Source organism: Acomys russatus, chromosome 29 (genome assembly GCF_903995435.1).
Source record: "Acomys russatus chromosome 29, mAcoRus1.1, whole genome shotgun sequence".
In the NCBI taxonomy this organism is placed as follows: domain Eukaryota; kingdom Metazoa; phylum Chordata; class Mammalia; order Rodentia; family Muridae; genus Acomys; species Acomys russatus.
Genome location: NC_067165.1, coordinates 14,439,901 through 14,462,168, shown reverse-complemented (window position 1 = coordinate 14,462,168; position 22,268 = coordinate 14,439,901). Strand labels below are relative to the sequence as shown.

Below are 22,268 nucleotides of genomic sequence, written 5' to 3'. Positions count from 1 at the left end.
ACATCAGGCAACATGCCTCTGTGGGTTCCACCCAGAAATGTAGTCACTTTTCTTTAAAAAAAAAAAAAAAGACCCAGTTGAGTCATGTATTATATAGTTACATAAAAATCAAAGCTCTTTCTTTCTTTCTTTCTTTCTTTCTTTCTTTCTTTCTTTCTTTCGCTGACCAGGCATGAGAGGTAATGGATAGTATTAAACAAGAGCCATTAAAACAAAACCGAACAAACAACCCTCCCACCCACAACTACATGTAACATGCTAGTTAAACCCTGCTAAACCACCCACCCTCACCGGCATCGACATCAAGGGAAAAGACATTTTACCACCCTAAAAACAAGAAAGCCCCATACACGTGAACAGTCTCCCTCAAAAAGACAACAGCTGCACAGACTGCTAAAAACACGAAGAACCATTACAAAGCTGGTTATAAAGACAGTAAACGCGTTGCTACCACGAGCGTCAACATTCAGTCAGTGTGCTCTGAGATAGCCTTAAGACACGGCCTGAGCTCGTAAGTTAATACAGTCATTGAAAGGAGGTCTAAGACCATGTGGATACACAGGAACATTTAGAACCATTACTGGTTAGATGAGGATGGAAAACAGCCTGCCAGGCTGGATTGTTAACCCGTAAAACCAGTTTAAAAAAAAAAAAAGGTATTTCTTCTTGGTGACATTTACTTATAAACCCAAAACCTGGCTGCTCCAGTGGCCTCCAGGATGCTTGCATCCAGGTAGACCAGGTAGAAGGCTAACATTAACAGTACAGCATTCCCTGAAAATGTGCTTCTCAAATTTATCAAGTATTTAACAAACAAGAAAAACAAGGAGGGAGGGGGAAGAACGACAACAAACGTCAAAATGTTGCCTTTGGTAGTAAAAACAAATCAAAACAAAGAGCAATGCATACATCACCAGTCACTGCAGAAAGAAATGGCTGCACCATGGTGACATACATCTTGCTGGGTGCAGACAGCCTGAAACACAATCACAAAGTCAGAGATTCTTATTCCCTTCAAACACCTGAAGCTCCCCCACTAGAGTTTTTAAGAGTCCCCAATAAAAGAGCATGCTTGCAGACACTCCAACGGATAAAACAGCTTTCTCTTGAAGAGAAGAGACCTAAAGGTCTAAATTCGAGGTAAAGTTCTCCATCAGGTCAGACAAGCCGTCCCTAACACTGTATGCAGAACTGGGTTTGTGGCAGGGGGGAAAAAAGCAAAATTGGCTGAGAACTACCTTGGATGATTGACTACGCTAACCTGACATCTCTTGTTTAAGGTCAAACATTTCTCCACTGGGAGGGGGAGGGCTCCTCCATTGAAAGAAATCAATTCTGTATTCCTGAACATTGTCTTCAAGAAGCAGGCTCCCGCCCCCACCCCCACCCTTGCCCACTTCCCACTGGACTAATACTATCCCTTTTAAGACCCATCAGGTGCTGACATGAGGTAGATGATGTTTTGCCAAAAGTGAGGTAGAAAAAATCTAATAAACAAATCAGTGTGGTGAGGGGCACTGTGTCCCATGACCTCGGCTCACGTGAAGCCAGAGGAAAGCCTATGGGGCCGTTCTTACTCAATCCATCCCACTTACCTGTAGGTTCTGTGCCCATTAGAAAAGGATTTTTCATTATAAAATGACACATTTCTTTACTGGGCCTGGGCATTGGGTTGAAAGTAAAGTGCCACAATATAGTCCTATCTTCCCTTCAAATCTACTGAGTTTTGTGGTGAGATCATTTTTTATTCTAGAAGCAATGTACGTTTACGTTAGAAGTCAGACCTTCATAGTAGTAACACCATTCATATGCTGACATATATAGGCATATATATATATATATTTTACATGTATCTGAAATAAAGATTGTACTAAATGATCACTCACAACTTGCTTTTTAAAAATTTAACATTATCATAATAATTATTCTCTATGATTGAATGTTCCTCAAAAGCATGGACTCCTATAGAGTCCAGATGAATGTTGGCGTAGCCCCCACTCTGGTTGACCTCCGACCTTCCTTGCTGTGTGGCTGTGCCTGAGACAGGCTAGCCCTCAGTCTTATAGGGTTGACAAACACAGCAGGAAATTGAGAGTTTAAAATAAATAAATAAATAAAAGAAATCAGTCTCCGGGAGTCAGGGAGCCAGATCAGCCTTCAAAGACACTTGTGGGCAGCAGCAGTGCCAGAAACCCAGAACCCAGAAAAATAAGATCACTAAAATCAAATTCACTGAGGCAGAGTAATGATGCACTCTGTTGCTGAGTGTAACCAGGTCCTATCTCATACAACAAGGGACAGATTCCAAGTGTAGCCCCATTAGCACAGCGAGAGCCATGCTAACTCCTTCATACCCAAACAAAGTAATGTGCTGCTACACCAGGGTGTTTCTGCCTGGTTCTCCTGGTAGAGGGCACATGGCCCATGCCCGCAGTGAGGTGTTGAGGGTTGCGTGGACAGAGGCCTATGCCACAGCCAGCCCTGCCCTGGCCATCCTCAGCCTGGCCCGGGGCGCCACTTCTCCGTGCTCTCCTCCTTCACAGATCCTGCTCACCTTTGACGACCAGTTCCTGCTGACTGTTGCGGAGGATGGCTGCCTGTTCACCTGGAAGGTCTTTGATAAGGATGGCCGGGGAATCAAACGAGAGAGGGAGGTGGGCTTCTCTGAAGAGGTGCTCGTGACTAAAACAGACATGGAGGAGAAGGTAAGAACCGGGTCTAGTGAGCAGCAGCACAACTCTTGAGCAGCCTGCATTCAGAGGGCGCAGGCCAGAGTCAAAGGGGCCTCTGAAGGTTTGGCTACACCCATGCCTGCTGCAGACAGCTCTCTTCCCAACTGCCTTCATGCCAGCCAGCCAGCCAGCCAGCCAGCCAGCTTGCTGCCACAGGACCGCCTCCACCCTCACACTGCCTGTACTCCATGGTCATCCTGTGCCCTAGTGCCGAGATCCCACTCTTCTCTCGCTGCAGTGTTGTTAAGAATGGGGCGAGGGAAGTTAAAGACAGCCAGTGCACACCCGTGAGATAAACCTGCCCACGTACCCAGGTTGTAGCTATGAAGCGTAACGATTTCCACTGCAGCAAAACTTCATTTTAAAATACGTGACCCAGGGCTGGAGAGGTGGCTCAGAGGTTAAGAGCACTGCTTGCTCTCCCAAAGGTCCTGAGTTCAATTCCCAGCAACCACATGGTGGCTCACACTCATCTATAATAAGATCCGATGCTCTCTTCTGGTGTACATGCAGGCAAAGTACTGTGTACATAATAAATAAATAAATCTTTTTTTTTTTTTTAATGTGACCCAGGGGTCAGGGGGAGATAGACAAAGAGACCCAAGATTGGCTCTCCAGCACCCAGCTGGGCACAGAGGCCCAGTGCCAGGGGTGGAAGAGATCAGAGGACCATGGGGCTCATTGGCAAAACAGCCTAACTGAACTGACAAGCCCCAGGTCCAACAGGAGACCTAGTCTCAGAAAACCAACTCTAGAGTAACCAGTGAAGACAGTCAACCTCTGGACTCCACACTGCACACACACACACACACACACACACACACACGCGCGCGCGCACGCGCGCGCGCACAGTAGCTCACATCTGTGGTTCCAGCACACAGGTGGCTAAAACAGGAAGATCATGAGTTTGAGGTCAGCATGGGCTGCATAGTAAGACCTTTTCTCAGAATAAAAAGAGGAAAAAGAGACGCATTTGCCACGGAGCAGGCACAGTTCCGACAACATAATCTCTCACATGGAGACCTCGGAATACCTCTGTGGAAATGACACAATTTTATCCCCCATGGCTCGAGGATTATTGATCAACATCCTTCAAAGAGGTTTAGTGCTGGATCCAAACTCACTGAGCTGGTAAATAATGAATCAGAATTTGATTCCAGATTGAGTCTGGACACAGCTCTCAGTCACTAAACCAAAAGAACCTCCCTCCCGTCGATACACTAAGCCCAACACAGGACAATGTTTTGTTGAAGTCTTGAGTGCCTAGCCCTGGACACAGCTCATGACTAGAGTTGCTGCCTCCCAGGGAATCCCAGAGCTACATAGTCACTGCTGCTCAGGAAAAGAGCCTGAGCAGCCAAGTACACCCCCCAGGGTTGGCTAGACTCTGGGCATGAGTGTTTGGAATGGTCAGACACCGGCACACACTGTGATCAGGGGGCTCTCAGTCAGGCGAGGAGAGAGACAACAAAACTGCTAGAACAGCAGGATAGAGAGCTCTGGTGTTCCTTGGACAGCCCTTCCAAAAACCCCTGGAACTTTCTCTATGAAAGAGAGAGGAGGAGGAAGGAGGGAGGGAGGAGAACCTAGCCTCCCTGTGGCCTGCTCTTTCCTCTCTGTTTTCTTCTCATTCTTCCCAGAGGGTAGAGAAGCCAAATAGGAAGTGCAAGGACAAGTTCAAGGTCTGACGGTGTCTGGGCTGAGTCTGTCCCCTGACCCTTGACCTCTGACCCCTGACCCCTGACCCCTGACCCCTGACCCCTGACCCTGACCAGGACTGACAGCACTGCTGCTGCCACCACAGTGGAAACATTGTATGTGTGTGTGTGTGTGTGTGTGTGTGTTACTCCCTGAGCTTCCCTCTTCTTCCACATCCATCATGATGGTTCTGTAAACCTCTCCCCAGCTCCCTGCCTTCTCTCACTATGTCCCTTAAGTGACATTCCACATTCTTCCCAATTCCAGCTCCCTGTCTTTCTATCCTATGATCTTCCATGTAACTATCTCTCGGCCAGGGATTTACTCACTCCATCAGTCATGTGGATATACATTTCCATGTGCTGGCAACAGAAGCGCCTGCTGTGTGCCTGGCAGGCCACGAAAGCTGGAGCTCCTAGGACACAGGGGGTCCTAGGAGGAAAGCCAGGGAAAACAAAACAGGGCAGCGAGCTGCAGTGGTAGTATGAAAGAACACTGCCAGGGGAACACAAGGAAGGACCCCACCCCAGGCCAGGTTGTATCACAGGAAGGAAGCCCAGCACAACACTACCGGAACAAAGGACCTTCCATAGCGAGCCAGCAGCATGTGAAGGGTGAAGAGGTGGTCCTCCAGGAAAATGTGCCTCGCAGCTGTGAGTGGAATGCGATGCAGAGAAGAAAGCTGGAGAGAATCAGAGAGACCACGGGGGCCTCTTACTTCTCCTAGCCTGGAAACGGTTCGGAAGGAGTGCAGACAGACCTTAAGGGAGGAAGAGTGTGACTGGATACTCTGCAGCAATGTAGTGACAGAACATGGAAGCCAATGAACACGCACCTTGAACGTCCCACATCAGAAACTGGACCACTTGCAGCCATACGCATCTCTCTAGTCCAACACAGGCCTTGGAGCCGCCTATTCACCTGCTGCCACTTGCCAGCGCCACAGTGCTGTTGCAGCTGTTCGAGGCACGGAGACAGAGCAGGGAAGCCAGGCAGGCCAGCCCCAACCCAGCTACAGCCAGTCACTTGGGCTGTCTTCCAGCATAGCCCCCCCTCAAATCACCACAGAGACAGTCAGACACCACATTTTCTAGACTCTCTAATTTCATTATAAATATTTCAATTCCTCCATGCTTCCCTCCCCCACCTCGGCCCCTACCATCTCTCACCTGAACTCTGTAGTCACCTCCCAGTAATCACCTCATCTCTAACACTGCGCTGTATACCATCAATCACCAAGGCCTTGTCACAGCAAAGCCAGTCTGAGGAGGCTAGAGGAGGACCTTCAGAGGCCCTCCAGTGTCGCATGCTTCATACATGACCACTCCAACGGTCTCCAAGCTCACACTCCTCTCCCTCTCCCTCCCGTTGGCACTAAACCACATGAGGAGCCTGGGTAGGCATCCTTCCTCTCAATGCCTCCCACATGCTAAGCCCATACCAAGTGCCAGTCAGGAGTACAGGAACAAATGTAAATGATGCCTGTTGTCATTGTCATGGAAGTCGACCAGCAGAGACAAGGTGAGGGTGCGTGAGATGTAATCAAGGTAAGCAAGAAGAAATCATCTGTGGGGGCTGGAGAGATGGCTCAGAGGTCAAGAGCGCTGCCTGCTCTTCCAGAGGTCCTGAGTTCAATTCCCAGCAACTGCACGGTGGCTCACAACCATCTAGAATGTGATCTACTGCTCTCTTCTGGTGGGCAGGCACAATGTTATATACATAATTAATAAATCTGAAAGAAAGAAAATCGTGTCCTCTCCCACTCTTCAGGAAATGAGGTGCTTGTGTTACAGCACTTTCAGAAACTTTGGTAGTAATGGAAAAAACAAACACTAGACTTTGGAGCCAAGCAGAAGTGGGACTAGTGATGACACAAGCACAGGCATGGAAGACAGGAGAGGGGACAGTGACCACGTCATTGGACACTTAATCACACTTTATAATTAGGTGTTTATTTGGCTATATAGGCTTTGAGTTTCATGGGGACAAGTATCTTTTGGGGTTGGGTGTGGTCCAATATCGAACTTGAGATGTGTGAGACCTGGGGTTTGAGTCCCAGTACCAAACACAGAGAAGGCGATTATCTTTGCAGTGCCTACTATGTTTTAGCTGTCAACTTGGGATACGTTGGAGAACAAAGCCAACAAAGACATCACCTGTGGGGAGCTTAAATGCTCCTGAAAGAAAAAGACAACAGAATAAAGAAAATAATAAGCAAAGCACTTAGTAATTACCAAGTACCAATATCTGAAAAAAAAAAATACTGTTTTTAAAAAAAAGAGAGCATAAGGTGGGGCTGAGAAGGGGAGTTGAGTGCTGAGAACGGGAAAGGGTGGGTAGCAGGATTAAATAGAAGGTCCCAGTAGACCTCACTGGACAGGTAGCATTTACGCCCATCTGAAGGAGCCTTGAGGCTATTGGCACACAGTGGGGCCACTGAGCATCTGTTGCATGAAGACACTCTTGTGTGTCTTCAGGTCACCTGTACATCTTGTGAGGGAACCGGTGACAAGTCCTAGCTGGGACCCAGTACTGCCTTTGGAGTGAGCTGGAGCGATGGGCCCCAGGTCAGGATCGCTGACGTAAGTACTCTGATTCCCCCTCCTGCGAGAGCTCCTCATGCCGCGTCCTTCCTCCCAAAGACTCAGATTATGTTGGAGCTGAAGACACGCGTGGAAGAACTGAAGATGGAGAACGAGTATCAGCTCCGGCTGAAGGATATGAACTACTCGGAGAAGATTAAGGAGCTGACGGACAAGTTCATCCAGGAGATGGAGTCCTTAAAGACGAAGAACCAGGTGTGTCTGAGAGCCGGAGCCCGCAGTCTCGGCAATAAGCAGTTTCCTTGCTGCTGGACACGGGGCCAGCTGCATGGTCCAAGGGCATCCCCAGCTGTTCAGCTGTAAGGCTGGAATGCTGGGGGAGATGTGATGGCATGGGGCTAAGCCAGCCAGGCAGAACAGGAAGCTTTCCACAGTGAATGGTACTGCCAGGTCAAACAGGTTGGTGGAGAAGAGGGAAAGGAAGATTAACCCGCAGCGCTGCTGTTATGGGTAGCTTACATTTTGTTTCTAATACACTTTTGTAATTTCCAGATTCTCTACGGTGAGTTTTTTTCTTTTTCTTTTTCTTTTTTCTTTTTTTTTTGGGGGGGGTTGTTTTTTGTTTTGTTTTGTTTTGTTGTTGTTTTTGTTTTTTGTTGTTGTTGTTGTTTTTCGAGATGGGTTTTCTCTGTGCAGTCTTAGTTGGACTTGCTTTGTACCCTCAAACTCACAGCTATCCACCTGCCTCTGCCTCCCGAGTGCTGGGATTTAAGGCATGCTCCATCACCGCCCAGCTGAGTATTTATTTTTTATAAACAAGAAAACTCATCTTTAAACAATGAAAGAACAGAATGCTAGAGAAGGGATTAGCAGGTGCTGATTTCTAGATTGTCAAAAATAAAATCCGTCTTAACAATGTGTAGTTAGGCTTAGCCCAGGAATTTATAAAGCCAGTCTCTGTGCTATACACACCTGCCTGGCCCACTCATATACAATACCCTCCTTCACCCCCACAACCCCATCTTTTGGCTCAAGGGGTATTTGTACTGGTAACTTATCTTCATGGGTCTGTTTGGTTGAAAAGCCCTTGGCTGTTAAATTTATTCATTCGTTCATTCATAATTCATTCAGGCAGACATGGAGTCTTAGTTTGGTACTGTTAATAAGCCAAACACAGAGCCAGGCCCCGGGGCTGCACCCTCAGCCCGCCAAGAGCTGGCTGACTCCAATAAATACTTAGATGTGAGCATACTGAACTGACAGCACATGGCTGGGGCTCTTGTTGAATTTTGATTGCTTGGTTATTTGGCTGGCTGGTTGGCTGGTTGGTTGGTTGGTTCGTTAGTTGGTTGGTTGGTTAGTTGGTTGGTTTGGTTTGATTTCCTTTGGTTTTTGAAATAAAGTTCCTCTGTGTATCCCTGGCTGGCTTGGAACTTGATGTATAGACCAACCAGGCTGGCCTCCAACTCACAGAGATCCACCTGCCTCTGCCACCCAAGGGCTGGGATTAAAGATGTGCACCACCACGCCCAGGCATCCACGGTAGATGGCTGGACTGAATCCCTGACTTTCCTCCTCAAAATCTACTTGGTCTGTGTCCAAACCAAAACTCCTCGCTGACTAATTCATTTTAACACATGTGCGTAAAGAGCAAAGGCATTGAACTTTCAGAGAGAAAGACAATGTGGATAAAAAGTGGCCACAATGTGGACAAAAGGTGGTCACAATGTGGACAAAAAGTGGCCACAGTGTGGATAAAAAGTGGCCACATAGTCTGTGCGCCACAGAACACTGGTGCAAAGAAAGAGCTTGAGAAAATTTTATGAATAAAGAAGTTATCAGTAAAAGTAGCTCCTGTCATATTGGCACTGTTAGCAGATGTGTAGAAATGAGAAAAGGTGACTCTGTGGGGTTTTTTTGGTTTTGTTTTGTTTTGTTTTGTTTTATCATTTATTTTATTTTATTTTATGTGCATTAGCGTGAAGGTGTCAGATCCCTTGGAACTGGAGCTGTGAGCTGCCATGTGGGTGCTGGGAATTGAACCCGGCTCCTTTGGAAGAGGAGACAGGGCTCTTAACCACTGAGCCATCCCTCCAGCCCTGTGACTCTGTTTTAGGTTTTAAAAACAGAGAAAGAAAAACAGGACATCTATCACCGAGAGCGCATGGAAGACCTCATAGACAAACAGAACCGGGAGCTGCAAGACCTGGGTGAGTCCACAGGGAGGAGCCACATGCAGGCAGTTTAGGAACAACCATCTGATAGCTATCTCCCTCCGCTCCACCCCACCTACCCCACCCACCCCACCCCACCCCACCCCGCCCCACCCGACCCGACCCACCCCGCCCCGACCCGCCCCGCCCCGCCCCACCCCACCCCACCCCGCCCCGCCCCACCCCGCCCCACCCGACCCGACCCGACCCGACCCACCCCAACCCGACCCGCCCCACCCCACCCCGACCCGCTCCACCTCCAACCCCAACCTCCCGACACAGCAGAAGTCAGGGACCGTGGCTCTGTTTATGAATGCACTACTTTATTGGAACTCACCATATTTCCCCTCCTGTGTATTTGCCCCTTCCTCACAATACACACCCAGCACCTCTTACATGCCGGTGGGAGATTCAGCGTCAGAGCCTGACAGACTGTGAGTCCCAGGTCTCAACAGCTCCTTGCTGTGTGTTCTCGGTACCCAGTACCAAGGCTTAGCTTGATTGTCTATAAGATGGAGCTATAAAATCTGTGTTGCATACTTGGGACACTTTCCTGGCTCTGAATCCTCAAATGCCTCCTACCAGTACCTTTATAGAAATGATTTTTCTGTCCGGAGTTGTGTGTGTGTGTGGGGGGGGGGGGATTTGGCCACCTAGTGAGATATAAGCAGGGGTTGGCAGTCAAAGGAGTTAGGTGAGCCTTGAACCTTGGCTCTGGAGGTGCCGCCGCTCCGGTGGGCAGGGGAGGAGGAGCAAGGAAGCACCATGGGCAGAGGGGCCTTACATGCCGGGAAGGCTGCTGCCTGCCCACCCACACAGCGCACAGACCACCCTGCCTCTCCCCAGAATGTTGCAACAACCAGAAGCTGCTTCTTGAGTATGAGAAATACCAGGAGCTGCAGCTCAAGTCCCAGAGGATGCAGGAGGAGTACGAAAAACAGCTCCGAGACAACGACGAGACGAAGAGCCAGGCGCTGGAGGAGCTGACCGACTTCTATGAGGCCAAACTGCAGGAGAAAACTACCCTGCTGGAAGAGGTGCTCCCAGGGAGCCCAGCAGCACGAATTGGCTTGGGGGTAGAGGGTAGGGGATGGAGGGGGAGGAGGGGTGATGGGAGGGGGGAGGGGGGGATAGTTAGAGCCATGCATTGGTTCAGCCATTTGCCCTGCAGCTACTGTGGTCTGGGAGTTGATAGTGGGGGGGTGGGGAGGGCGGAGGAGACAAGCTCTACCCTCAGGGCATTTTATCTAAGGGGGATGGAGCAAGGAGAACCAATTCATTTTACAGATACAATTGCAGTGATTCAAGCTCTCTAAGACCGAGTCTGGGCCAGGTGGTGCCACACACCTTTAATCCCAGCACCTGGGGAGGCAGAGGCAGGCGGATCTCCTGAGTTTTCCAAGGCAGCCAGGCTACACAGCCTGGCTCGGTGCTGGTAGGAGAGGAAGGGGAGACAGGGTCTGAAGCCCGAGCGCCATATGAAGAACATAGACAAAATGGGGCATGCAGGGTACAGGGTGTTGGTAAGCGGAAGAGAAGGTGGCGGCCCCAGAGGCCTGACATGGTCCAGGAGAAACGGGAGAGGAAGGGAGTGGACAGAGAGAAGACAGGACAAAGCCTTGCTTTCCATTTCTGTACTTTGGCTCATCTTCCCTTCCACCAGAAAGGCTCCTGTGATCTTGTCATCCCAGGCTTTCTCAGTACAGCAGCCTCACAGCCCCTTCTCCCGGCACCCTCTCCCCCCCCCCCCCCCCCCCCCCCCCCACCTCCAAACCAGGCACAGGAAGACGTCCGACAGCAGCTTCGGGAATTCGAGGAAACCAAGAAGCAGATTGAGGAAGATGAAGACAGAGAGATCCAAGACATCAAAACCAAGTACGAGAGAAAGCTTCGGGATGAAAAAGAGTCCAACCTGCGGCTCAAGGGGGAAACCGGCATCATGCGGAAGAAGGTGCATGCTGGCTGCTCCCCAGCGCTCCGCGCCCCCCGGGGGTGGGCCCTGCCCCAGAAGGCCCACAGAGGAGGCTAGAGGCAGTGGACAGGCAGCCCTGGGTGGACACACAGAGGTCCCGCCTCCAAGACAAAAGGGCTCTACCCTCAGGAAGGACCACATCGTCTTTGGGGATGCATGAGACCTGATCTTACTGTGTATCCCCAGACTGGCTTAGTTCTCCCTGGGGAACCCATTCTGTCCTCAGTCTCGTGATCCTCCCGCCTCATCCTCCCAGGTGTATACCACCATGCCCGACTCTCACCTTCCTTCTCGTGAGCTCCCTGTGCACAGAAAGATGCTCTGAGCTTTCCTTTCTAGACAGGTCGGGCCTACTGGAGATGGCAATGGGATCTGAGTGGGAGGTAGGCAGCAATTCAGCCTGGAGATGTCTTGGCTCCTCCTTAGAAGAGTGGTGGGGGGTGGGAGATACTTCCATTGCAAGGTGAGGCAGCTACTCAGTTCACTGATGCTGCAAGAGGGACAATGTGACATACAGATCCTCGGAGAATTGTCTCATTTCCTCTAAAATAGTGAGCCACAGAGGAGCTAAGTTCAAAGTAAGCCCATTAAGAATCATCCTGTTAGAAATCACCCTATTGTTAGCGACTCCCAGGACACTCGGGCTCTCCCTCCTTGGACATGGCTACAGTGCCTCACCAGATAGAACTCATCTCTGTGACCTTGACCATCAGATAGAGCTCATATCTGTGACCTTGGCCATCAGATAGAGCTCCTCTCTGTGACCTTGACCAAGATCTCAAGGTCATTGTGGTCTGGGTAGAACCCGTGTTCATCTAGAGGGCTGGTCTCTAAAGCATCTTGTACACAGACTACTCTCTCCTGCAGGGAATGAGAGCTGGTTCTCAACCTGTGGGTCGAGACCCCCAATATCCTGCATGTCAGACATTTATGTTACAATTCATAACAGTAGCAAAATTAGAGTCATAAAGTAGCAATGAAATAATTTCATGATTTGGGGGTGTGGGGGTCACCACAACACAAGGAACTGTATTAAAGGGCCACTGCATTAGGAAGGTTGAGAACTTTCAATAGACCTGGATGTTATTGCACTGTATATTCCATCATTCATTTGACCTGGGAAAATACTGCACAGCCCCAAATTCCCCCAAAACTCACTCTCTGAAGCATACAAAATAAGCATGGCATGACAGTCCATGCCTGTAATCCCAGCATTTAGGAGCTAAGTCAGGAGAAACGTGCATCTGGCTATGTAAAAAGAGCTGTCTCCTTACCGTAAGAGGGAAAAGCTGGGTGGTGTGGCACAGCACTCAGGGAGGCAGAGGCAGACAGATCACTGTGAGTTCGAGGTAAGCCTGGTCTACAAAGCGAGTCCAGGACAGCCAAGGCTACACAGGGAAACCCTGTCTCAAAAAACAAACAAACAAACAAAAAACAAAAGAGGGAAAATAGTTGTGACGGGAGGTATATGTCAGAGCTGGGATGGAAGTAAGACAGGGCGATGGCCACAGTACATTGTACGCACGTGTGAAATGTTCAAGAATAGGGGAGGAACTGCTGGGCAGTGGTGGTGCATGCCTTTAATCCCAGCACTTGGGAGGCAGAGACAGGTGTATTGCTATAAGTTCGAGGCCAGCCTGGTCTTCAAAATGAGTCCAGGACAGCCAAGGCTACACAGAGAAACCCTGTCTCAAAAAACTAAAAAAACAAAACAAACAAACAAACAAAAGAACAGGGGGGAGGGAACTATTCCTCGTTTTACAAAAAGGCTGTTCCCACGAAAACTAAAATAACAGCAATAACAAAATCCACTCCCCCAAAAGCCGCCACTCCATAGACCCTAAGGGTCTTCACTGCAGCTGTTTCCATCTTCAGTTCAGCAGTCTGCAAAAGGAAATCGAAGAGCGCACCAACGACATTGAGCTCCTGAAGGCAGAGCAGCTGAAGCTGCAGGGCGTCATCAAGTCCCTGGAGAAAGACATCCAAGCGCTCAAGAGAGAGATCCAGGAGCGGGATGAGACCATTCAAGACAAGGTGACTCTCTGCCCTCCCCAGCCGCTGCCCAAGGGACCCACACCACAGCTGAAAAGGTCCTGCCTTCTTAGCGATCATTTGCTTGACACGGTAGAGGAAGACCAGCCAGTGAAGTTCCCACTGTGTGTTTGGCACGGAGCTAACTAGTGCCAACACATCACACTCGACCCAGGGGTTGTGTCTCATGAAGCCAAATTCCAGGAGACTGATTGTTGTACCCAAGGTCCCACAGTTTGTAGGGGGCAGACTTTGAACCTGGGTCAGCTGGCTTCCAGATCCCTGCCTTCCACTGATCCTGGGCTGGCTGGCCCACTTTCTGCGCTGAGGGTAATTCACCTGCCACACTGCCCACATGGTATTGCTGATCAGAAGGGGACTCCCATCACACCGGGTTGGTCCTGTCACTACTGGGTAGCCAGGGAAATGGGGATGTCTTTTGGGCAGGATACTCAGCTGACAGGCACATGCTTTCCGTGGCACACCGCCTCAGCATCCAGGATTTGCTACTCTCCTGAGCAAACCCAGATCCCATGGCTGCCTCTCCATCCTTTGCCTCGGCTGTCAGAATTCTGCTATGGCCCCACGTGGGTGTCAGTGCTAGATAAGTGTCTTGCGACACAGGCCCCTCTGCTGACCAGGCACTGAGCCTTGGGCAACTACTCAAAGCCGCCCCGTGCTCTCCTAGAAAGTGGGGCTTGCAAGGATTTGGTGAGCTAGTGCCCGAATGCTGTTTGCGTACAGGAATTCCTGTATATGGTCTGGCCTTTGGAGAAACGGCATGGCTCTCTCAAAGAGGGAACTGACAAGAAAGAAAACAAGCTCTTCTAATGCAGAAAGCCATAACCCCTCCTCTTAGTCCAGCAGCCTTTCCACTCCCCAGCCCTGGCCCCCAGCAGCACAGCCGACAGAGCACAAGTGTAGTTAGGTCAGTCTTAGTTAGGGTTCTGTTGCTGTGATGAAACACCATGACCAAAAGTAAGCTGGGCGGGAAAGGGTGTATTTGGCTTGCACTTCCACATCATTGAAGGGAGTGAGGACAGGAACCCAAGCAGGGCAGGAACCTGGAGGCAGGAGCAGAGGCAGAGGCCATCAGTGCATGCTGCTTACTGGCCTGCTCCCCATAATTTTCTCAGCCTGCTTTCTTATAGAACCCAGGACAGCCAGCCCAGGGATGTCCCCACCTACAATGGGCCGGGCCCGCCCCCATCAATTATTAACTAAGAAAATGCCCTAGAGGCTTGCCTACAGCCTGACCTTATGGAGGCATTTGCTTCATTGAGGCTCCCTCCTCTCAGATGACTTTACCTTCTGTCAAGTTGACATAAAACCAGCCAGCATGGTCATTCTCCCACTGAAAATCCTCCAGTAGCTTCCCATGGCCCACAGCAGAGGTCAGTATATAAAGGATTAGATGGTAGATATTTTCCAGGCCATATGGTCTCTGTCTCAACTAACCAGCTGTGGGTACCACGTGCGAGAGCACCCAGAGAAAAAGTGGACACAAATGAACTAGACCATGTTCCAACTGAAATGGACAAAAAATAGGCACCAGGCCAACTTTGTCTCCCAGGTTCAGCTTGCCAATTCCTGGCCTCCGGGATGACTTCTGACTTCTCAGAGCCTTGCCCTCCTGCCCTCCTTCGGCAGCCTCTGTTCTAACTCCCCTTGGCACCAGCGTGTCACACTGAAGCGGGCTGCTCTCAGAGGCTACAGCGTGAGCCACCGCAGTGCCTTTTTCTCCCTCCCTTCCATCAGGCATCACTCTTGGGGATTGGCTTTGCTTATGTGTCTGCCCCACCAGTCAGTATCTTTGCCTTAAGGATAGGGACTATGTCAATTCTCAGAGCTGTCAGGAAAATGTCACCCAGCCCAGGCTTGCTTGATAGTCTCCTGCTCCAATTACAACAAATTACCTCAAAACTTGGTGGTCCAAACAAACAGCCATCCTCTCAGTGTGAGGAACTGAGCAAGGTCCAACAGTATGGCTTGTCTCTGACCCCCAATGTCTGGAAACTCAGCTGAGAAGACTTGGGGAAGGGTCTTTTGGGGGACCAAAAGCTAGAGGCTAGAAGATGACCGCCCCAGATGGCTGTGCCTTCTACGTGCCCAGCTCTGTCCCCCATTGGCAGAGATGGTAAGGAGGCTGGCCTCACCTGAGTATTTCAGCCACAGAGCTCCAAGTATGCTCTCTATCTGAGAGACTTACACAGCAGCCAACCTCCACCACAGCAAGTGTCCCCAGAGAGCCAGGTGGGGAGCTGCCTGTCTGTTTGACCTAGCCTTGGCAGCCTCACAGCATTCCCTCCGCTGCATGCTTTGGCTTACCAGCGAGTCATAAATCCAGTGAGACACAAGAGAGGGGAACGGATTCTACTTGCTGGCAGATGTGCACCAAGGCTGTAAATGCAACAGAAGTGCAGTGTGGGATGGAAGGCATTGTCTTTCACAACCTACACGGAAGTGGGTGAGTTCCTGTGGAGTCCATGCTGCAGCCTGTGCGGGACCTTTGTATCCCCAGCCAAAAGTCTGTGCCCTCCTCCATCTGCGGTGTCACAAGCTCTGTTGTTTTTTGTTTTTCTTTGTGTGTGTGTGTGTTGTTTGTTTGCTTGTTTGTTTGTTTGTTTTACCCTAGAAGGGTTCCATATGCTGGGGCCTTGTGTCATCAATCACTTCCCTTTCTCATCTCACTTCCAGGAGAAGCGAATTTATGATCTGAAGAAGAAGAACCAAGAACTAGAGAAACTCAAGTTTGTCCTCGATTACAAAATAAAGGAGCTGAAGAAGCAGGTGGAACCGCGGGAGAACGAGATCAAGGTGATGAAGGAGCAGATCCAGGAGGTGAGGGCCCTCGCTCCCGCGCCGTGCCCTAGGGAACCTTTGTCCCCTCTAACCCTGTCGCTCACCGGCCCTGGGGAAATGAGAGAAAACGCTTCTCACAGCGAAGGCGTGCAGGGCTCGCAGCTCCCAAAAGCAAGTGAGAAGGGGATTCAGCCTGTGCTGGGGCTCTGAGTGAGGCTGTGTGGGAGTAGGGGGTGGGAGTAGTCTTACTATAGCGGCAAACGGGAGGTACAGCTGTTGAACTTTTAGCCACCAGGGGGCAGTATGTGCTCAATCAAAAGGTACTCTTGCCACCAAGATGGAGGGGGAAGGATATTGCTGGGGCCCCAGGCTGGGGTCCAGCGTTTGGACTTCTGACCGGGATTCAGAAGTCTTCAGAGGCTCTTAAGCCCAAGAGCGGAACAATGAAGAGTCTGTTCTGGGGAACAAACAGGCCAAAGGTGGAAAGAGGAGAGATTAGAAGTCAGGCTATCCAGACAAGGATTTCTAAGAGTCCAGTGGTCCAGATGTGTGCCTTTTAGTCCCAGACCCCTGCACGTTTTCTTACAGCATTCTGTTTACCTGTCAGCTTCCCACTGGGTACAAAACAGCTAAGATTTGGGGGCCATGATAACCTAAAATTGACTTGTTGATATTTTCCACCAGAATCACTCGTGAATTTTTTTCCTCCCCCTCTATCATTTGTTGCTCAGTCAAATGGAAATGTAACCGTCTTTCCTGATTCTGCCCTTGTCTTAACTCCCGTGTCTGAAAGTATCACCAGCCTCTGTCCAGTCAGACGTCAGTCAGCTCCTTTGGGGCTGCAACCGCCCCAACCACCCCATCCAGCCTCCACCATTGCTTCATTAAAAAGAAAGAAAAGGAAAAAAAGAAAAGAAACATTAATTTACATCTATTTTACTTAGTGGGTGGGCAACACTTGCCAGCACCTCCTGTGGAGAGCCCAAGACATCTTGTAAGAGTCAGTTCTCTCCGTCCACCATGTGGGCTTCAGGGGTGGAACTCAAATCCTTGGCCTTGGCGTGCAACTTCACTGAGCCATCTCGTCAGCCCCCTGCGTCAGTTCTTACCTGGGCTTGACTCAGGCTGCAGCCTGGCCTCCACATAAAGGGAGCTCCTTAATGGCGTCCCATCCCACTAGAATGAAATCTAATAGCTCTGCACCTCTCGCTTCTCCAGCCTCACCTCATGCCTTCCTCCCCTGCTCCATTCCCTGCTTCCTGACAGCTCTCCCATTTCAGGCTCTCTGTGGTAGGGTCTCCTCTCCCTGGAAGACTGTTCCCTGGATCCTCATGTGACCAGCTTTTCATCTTCCCTGTTTCAGCTTAGATGCCACCTCTTCCCTGACACCATGCACAAAGGAGGCTCCCAACCCTCCTTCCGTTTTCTCTAGATGTTCGTGCTGAATGGTGTGGCAGGTGGCAGCATCTTTGGCTGTCTAGGTGCCCATGAGAGCCGTGGCGAGGGTGTGCTCAGCAAAGCTTGTGCTCCAAGAGTCACTCAGTAAAGAAATCAAACAGAGATCAGCCAAGCGATGGAGATCTAGAGGGGATGGTATTGACTTTCCCCCGTGGGTGGCTGTATGCTGTTCTCTGTGTCCCTCAGCTGAGCACAGAGCTGCCTTCTGGAGACCTCCTGCCATACACTTCCAGGACAAGGAATGGCAACGCTCTGCTTTTTCAGTGGCAAACTATCTTAGCCTGGGGAACTTGAAAACAGCAGCCATTTTTCTCACTGGCCTGGAGGCTGAGAGTCCAGGATCAGGGCAACAGGAGATCCTCTGTGGGTAGGGTCTACTGTACGTTTCTCTGTGTTCTGAGGTGGCTGATTCTCCACTGGGACGGGGTGGAGGGTGGGGCCTTGGTGTCTCAATGCCAGAAGCACCCCCCCCCCCCACTAGGTTGTTATGATCCAAAACATCTGCAGACACTGCCAGATGTGCACTGGGGGACAAAATGCTTCTTCCACTCTCCCACCCCTCCCCACCGAGAACGACATGGAAAAGTGGATACAGCATCCATGCTGGGAAAGAGGCGTTTGTTGCCACACTGTGGGCTTGTCTTCTGGTTTCCCAGCCAGACACTTGCACTTTACATATTTTACAGTTTGTATTTCTATCCTTGATGTAATGTGAGGCTCAGCCTGTGGAGGAAGGAGCAAGGGCAAAGAATACAGACCTGGACCCCTTCCATCCTGACCCAGTCTGTCCCTGCTGGCTCAGGACTGATAAGAGGTCGGCTGTGCCGCTCAGACATGACCTCGGGGCCCTGAGTGTTAGGGGCACCCTTTCTCTCTCCCAGCTGCCATTAGATGCCAGTAGCCTCACTGTCACTGCACCTGGTGATGTTCTTCAGTGACACCCAGTGTGGTGAACCCCTCAGCAGCCTGCCTCCAGTGAGGTGCCACCTTGCAGTCAACCCGCAGAAACGCACCGGGCTACCCACCCGTAGGCCTGCTGCAAGCAGGCTGCTCGCTGCCTGCTCTTCTCTTTCCTACTTTGTCCTCCAATACTTTCCCTAAATCATTCAGCCAAAGTGCCCCTTCCCAGGGGAAGGTGCCTGCTCAAGTGGCTCGTGTATGCAGGGCGCCTTCTGCCTCAACCACAGAGGACATTCTGACTCAGTTCTCTCATCCCGTTAAACCGGAGGCTTCTGGGACACAGAAAGCACCTCCACAACAGTTCTGTATTTTGAGGCCTCTCACAGCACTCATTGGGTTGTTGTTGCTGTTGTTGTTTTAAGATTTATTTAGTTAGCAGGGCAGTGGTGGTGCACGCCTTTAATCCCAACACTTGGGAGGCAGAGGCAGGTGCGTGGCTATGAGTTCGAACCCAGCATGGTCTACAAAGCAAGACCAGGACAGCCAAGGCTACACAGAGAAACCCTGTCTCGAAAAACAAAAAACAAAAGAACAAAACAACAACAACAAAATATTTATTTAGTTGTATATGCTTTTTGAAAGAGTGTTTTGCTTGCACACACACATGCGCACCGCATGTGTGCCAGGCCCCCACAGAGGCCAGAAAGGATCATTAGATTGCCTAGAACTGAAGTTACAGTTTTGAGCCTTCATGTGGGTGTTGGGAACAGAACCCGGGTCCTCCTGTCCAGACCAGCAAGTCCTCTGAACCATTGAGCCGTCTCCCCAGCCCTGAAGGTGCTCAATTCTGCTTTTGCTGCTGCAGAGCCGCATTCCTGTGTGTCCTCTGTGAGGAGGCTCTCCGCAGCTCTGCCAGCGCTATGTTACCACACCTCTTCCAGAGGCGGGTAACTCCTTCTTCTCCCCCCACCCCTCACTCTCCTTCTCTTTGCTCTTCCTACCTTCCTTCCTTCCTTCATCAGATGTTCCATCTAGTAAAACGCCTCCTATAATAAAGAGGCATTCCTCTGTGTCCAGAGCATGGGATCAGCTTCTTTGAACCATCTCTGGCCCTTCTGAAGGTGGACAGGAACCTTAAAAATGTGACGATAGAACCTGGGGAGGGGTCATTCCACCTACCTCCACCCTACATAGCAAACAACGAACTGCCCCACCCCCCACAAACAGCCAGTGAGCCCCCATAGAAGCAGGAGTACTAGTGCAAGTAGTGCCACACTAGTACCAGGAGTGCACACCAGAGTTGCGGCGTCCATCACACCTCACCCTGTGCTTTGCATGGAACCTGGGTTTCCCCACGCCTAGTCTCACCTGAATCAGATATACCTTGGGCAAGACAGATTCAACCAGGGAGAAAAAGCCTTTCAGCCGTTTGTCTCCTGCCATCTTTTTGAAGAGGGCCTTGCCCTCGGTTGTACTTCTTTGACCCTTTGATGATCAGACTGGCTAATCCTTCTCAGCTTTTCCCTGTTCTTTGGCCCCAGATTGAAAGATGCCCACATGATACTCTGGCCCTCAGAACTCTTACTTTAGAAACTAGCCTCAGCTTTCCATTGAGAACGACCGTGGCCCCAAGGGTCTAGCTCCAGCTGTACCACCTCCCAAATCAGGTGAAGGAAGTATTTCCCTGGAGAGACCTGCCCTGAGCTGCAGTTAAGAATTCAGAGTGGGGCTGGAGAGACGGCGCAGCAGTTAAGAGCACTAACTGCTCTTCCAGATGTATTGAGTTCAATTCCCAGCACCTACATGGTGGCTCACAACCATCTATAATGTTCTCTGATGCCCTTTTCAGCACTGTATACATATAAATAAATAAATAAACCTTTAAAAAAAGGAAAGGAAAAGCCAGGCATGGTGACGCATGACTTTAATCCCAGCACTCAGAAGGCAGAGGCAGGCAGATTGCTGTGAGTTCAAGGCCAGCCTGGTCTACAAAGCGAGTCCAGGACAGCCAAGGCTAACACAGAGACACCCTGTCTGGGGAAAAAAAAAAATTCAGAGTGACTGAATTAGAAAGAAACACAAGAGAAATCTGCACAGTTGAGACAGGGGCAGACATCTAAGAAGAAAAATCCATAGTCTGGCCACAAACAGGTATGGGACCTGGGGTGAACAGGGTATCAGTCAAGAGGGGTGCTTATTGGATGGCAAAGAGTCAGGAGAGAGATCCCATTTAAGGAGACATAGCTGGGAACTAGAACAGAAACACTGTGGTGTCGGGGACATGTTCCCCCCTCCCCCCGTCCCCGCAGTGAAAGACGTCTGCGTTCAAACACGGTTTTCATCCCTGACTTCCCCGTTCACGCCTCCGTCCCCTGGTTCTCTGTAGATGGAAGCCGAGCTGGAGCGCTTCCATAAACAGAACACGCAACTGGAGCTGAACATCGCTGAACTGTTGCAGAAACTGAGAGCCACGGACCAGGAGATGCGCAAAGAACAGCAGAAGGTGCGAGGATTTGGGAGGCTGGCAGTGCGTGCGTGGCACACTGGGGATCTGGCATCCGCCCGCCCGTGATGGGCAGCTGCCTCCTTCAGGCAGAGCCAGCCATTGCTGAGAAACACTTCCCATTTTAACTCATGCTCTTGCCCACAGGCCCGTCTGGTTCCAGGCCTGCACAAATTTACACGTCTAAATCCATCCGAGACTATAAAACAACTTGGGTGTCAGGATGGGAGGGCGAGAGTGTTGGTTTTATAGGAAGGAACGCCTTAGCCATGGGTTTGTTTGACCTGGGGAAGAACGTAGTTAAAAGGGTCATTTGTACTTAATGAAGTGGTTAAAAGCTTTGACCACCCCAGAGTTGCTGATGTCGAGAGAGCCTGAGAAGACTGTGCAACTCTGTCTTGTTTACTTGCTCTGTGTGTGTGTGTGTGTGTGTGTGTGTGTGTGTGTGTGTGTGTGTGTGCACCGATGCCTACAAGGTCAGAGAAGGAAGTCAGTGTCTGCTCCATCATTCATCCCCTTGAGACAGTCTGTCGCTCACTCCAGAGTTTGTCATTTTCTTCAGCTACACTGGCTGACCAGGGACCCCAGAGATCCTCCCATCTCCACTTCCGGGTGCTGGGGCTTTAGGTACAAGCAGCCATGCCTGGCCTTTACCTGGATCTGGGATCTAGCCCCAGGTCCTGATGCTTGCACAGTTAAGCACTCTTACCAACTGAGCCATCTCTCCAGCCCCCTGCATATTCTGAGACAGTATCTTATTCTGTAGCCCAAGCTGTTCTGAAACTGACAGTGTAACCCAAGCTTGCCTTGGAACTCTCAATCCTGTCTCTGCCTCCCAAGTGCTATGACACAGGTGTGCTGCCCCATCTGGCCTGTTTCAGTCGCTTTGTGTTGTAACTGGGACAGTAGGGGCAGAGAAGTGAGGAGGAAAAGAAACCTCACCCAGTACTCATAGCTAGCTAGTTCTCACTCTGAGCCAGCCTGGGAAAATCCTGGTCCTCTGGCTCCGGACTAGGATGCAATTGTTAACCGTTCCCACAGGCCACTGAAATGATTCTCAAACCAGACTGAGCTTTTCCACCCTCCATATCAAACACTGGCAGTATACGAGGCCAAAGCTGCAGAGCTCCACGTGGGAAGAGGGTGTGGCCCTACTCTTCCCAAGCCAAAAGGGCTGATGAATGGTTTTGTAGCCTGTGCATAAACTATGTAGAAATGGAAAATTATATACAAAGAGAAAATATATATATCAATATATATATGTGTGTGTGTGTGTGTGTGTGTGTGTGAATGTGCATGCACACGCGCGCGCACACACACACACACACATACTGGAAAGTGGCTGAAGGGCTGTGAGAGCGAAGAGAAATGAGACACTGTTGGATAAGGGTAGGGGAAGGTGGCCGTCAAGGAAAG

General features: G+C 50.3%; 1 protein-coding gene and 1 long non-coding RNA gene across 4 annotated transcripts in view; one reads left to right on the top strand and one right to left on the bottom strand.

Annotated features, from left to right (window-relative positions):
- The window catches only part of LOC127211514 (uncharacterized), a 51,683-nt gene extending 36,065 nt beyond the window's left edge, over window positions 1–15,618 (bottom strand). For all 3 annotated transcript variants that reach the window (XR_007833428.1, XR_007833430.1, XR_007833429.1), the window contains exons 1-2: window positions 15,518–15,618; window positions 2,555–2,682 (exon numbers count right to left, since the gene is read on the bottom strand). This is a non-coding gene — a long non-coding RNA (uncharacterized LOC127211514). The remainder of the gene's footprint in view (window positions 1–2,554; window positions 2,683–15,517) is intronic.
- The window catches only part of Cfap57 (cilia and flagella associated protein 57), a 76,860-nt gene that overhangs the window by 36,324 nt on the left and 18,268 nt on the right, over window positions 1–22,268 (top strand). The window contains exons 12-19 of the mRNA XM_051171416.1: window positions 2,544–2,705; window positions 7,073–7,228; window positions 9,090–9,183; window positions 10,033–10,223; window positions 10,964–11,137; window positions 13,034–13,192; window positions 15,887–16,030; window positions 20,736–20,852. Coding sequence (XP_051027373.1) covers window positions 2,544–2,705; window positions 7,073–7,228; window positions 9,090–9,183; window positions 10,033–10,223; window positions 10,964–11,137; window positions 13,034–13,192; window positions 15,887–16,030; window positions 20,736–20,852 — 1,197 coding nt within the window. The remainder of the gene's footprint in view (window positions 1–2,543; window positions 2,706–7,072; window positions 7,229–9,089; window positions 9,184–10,032; window positions 10,224–10,963; window positions 11,138–13,033; window positions 13,193–15,886; window positions 16,031–20,735; window positions 20,853–22,268) is intronic.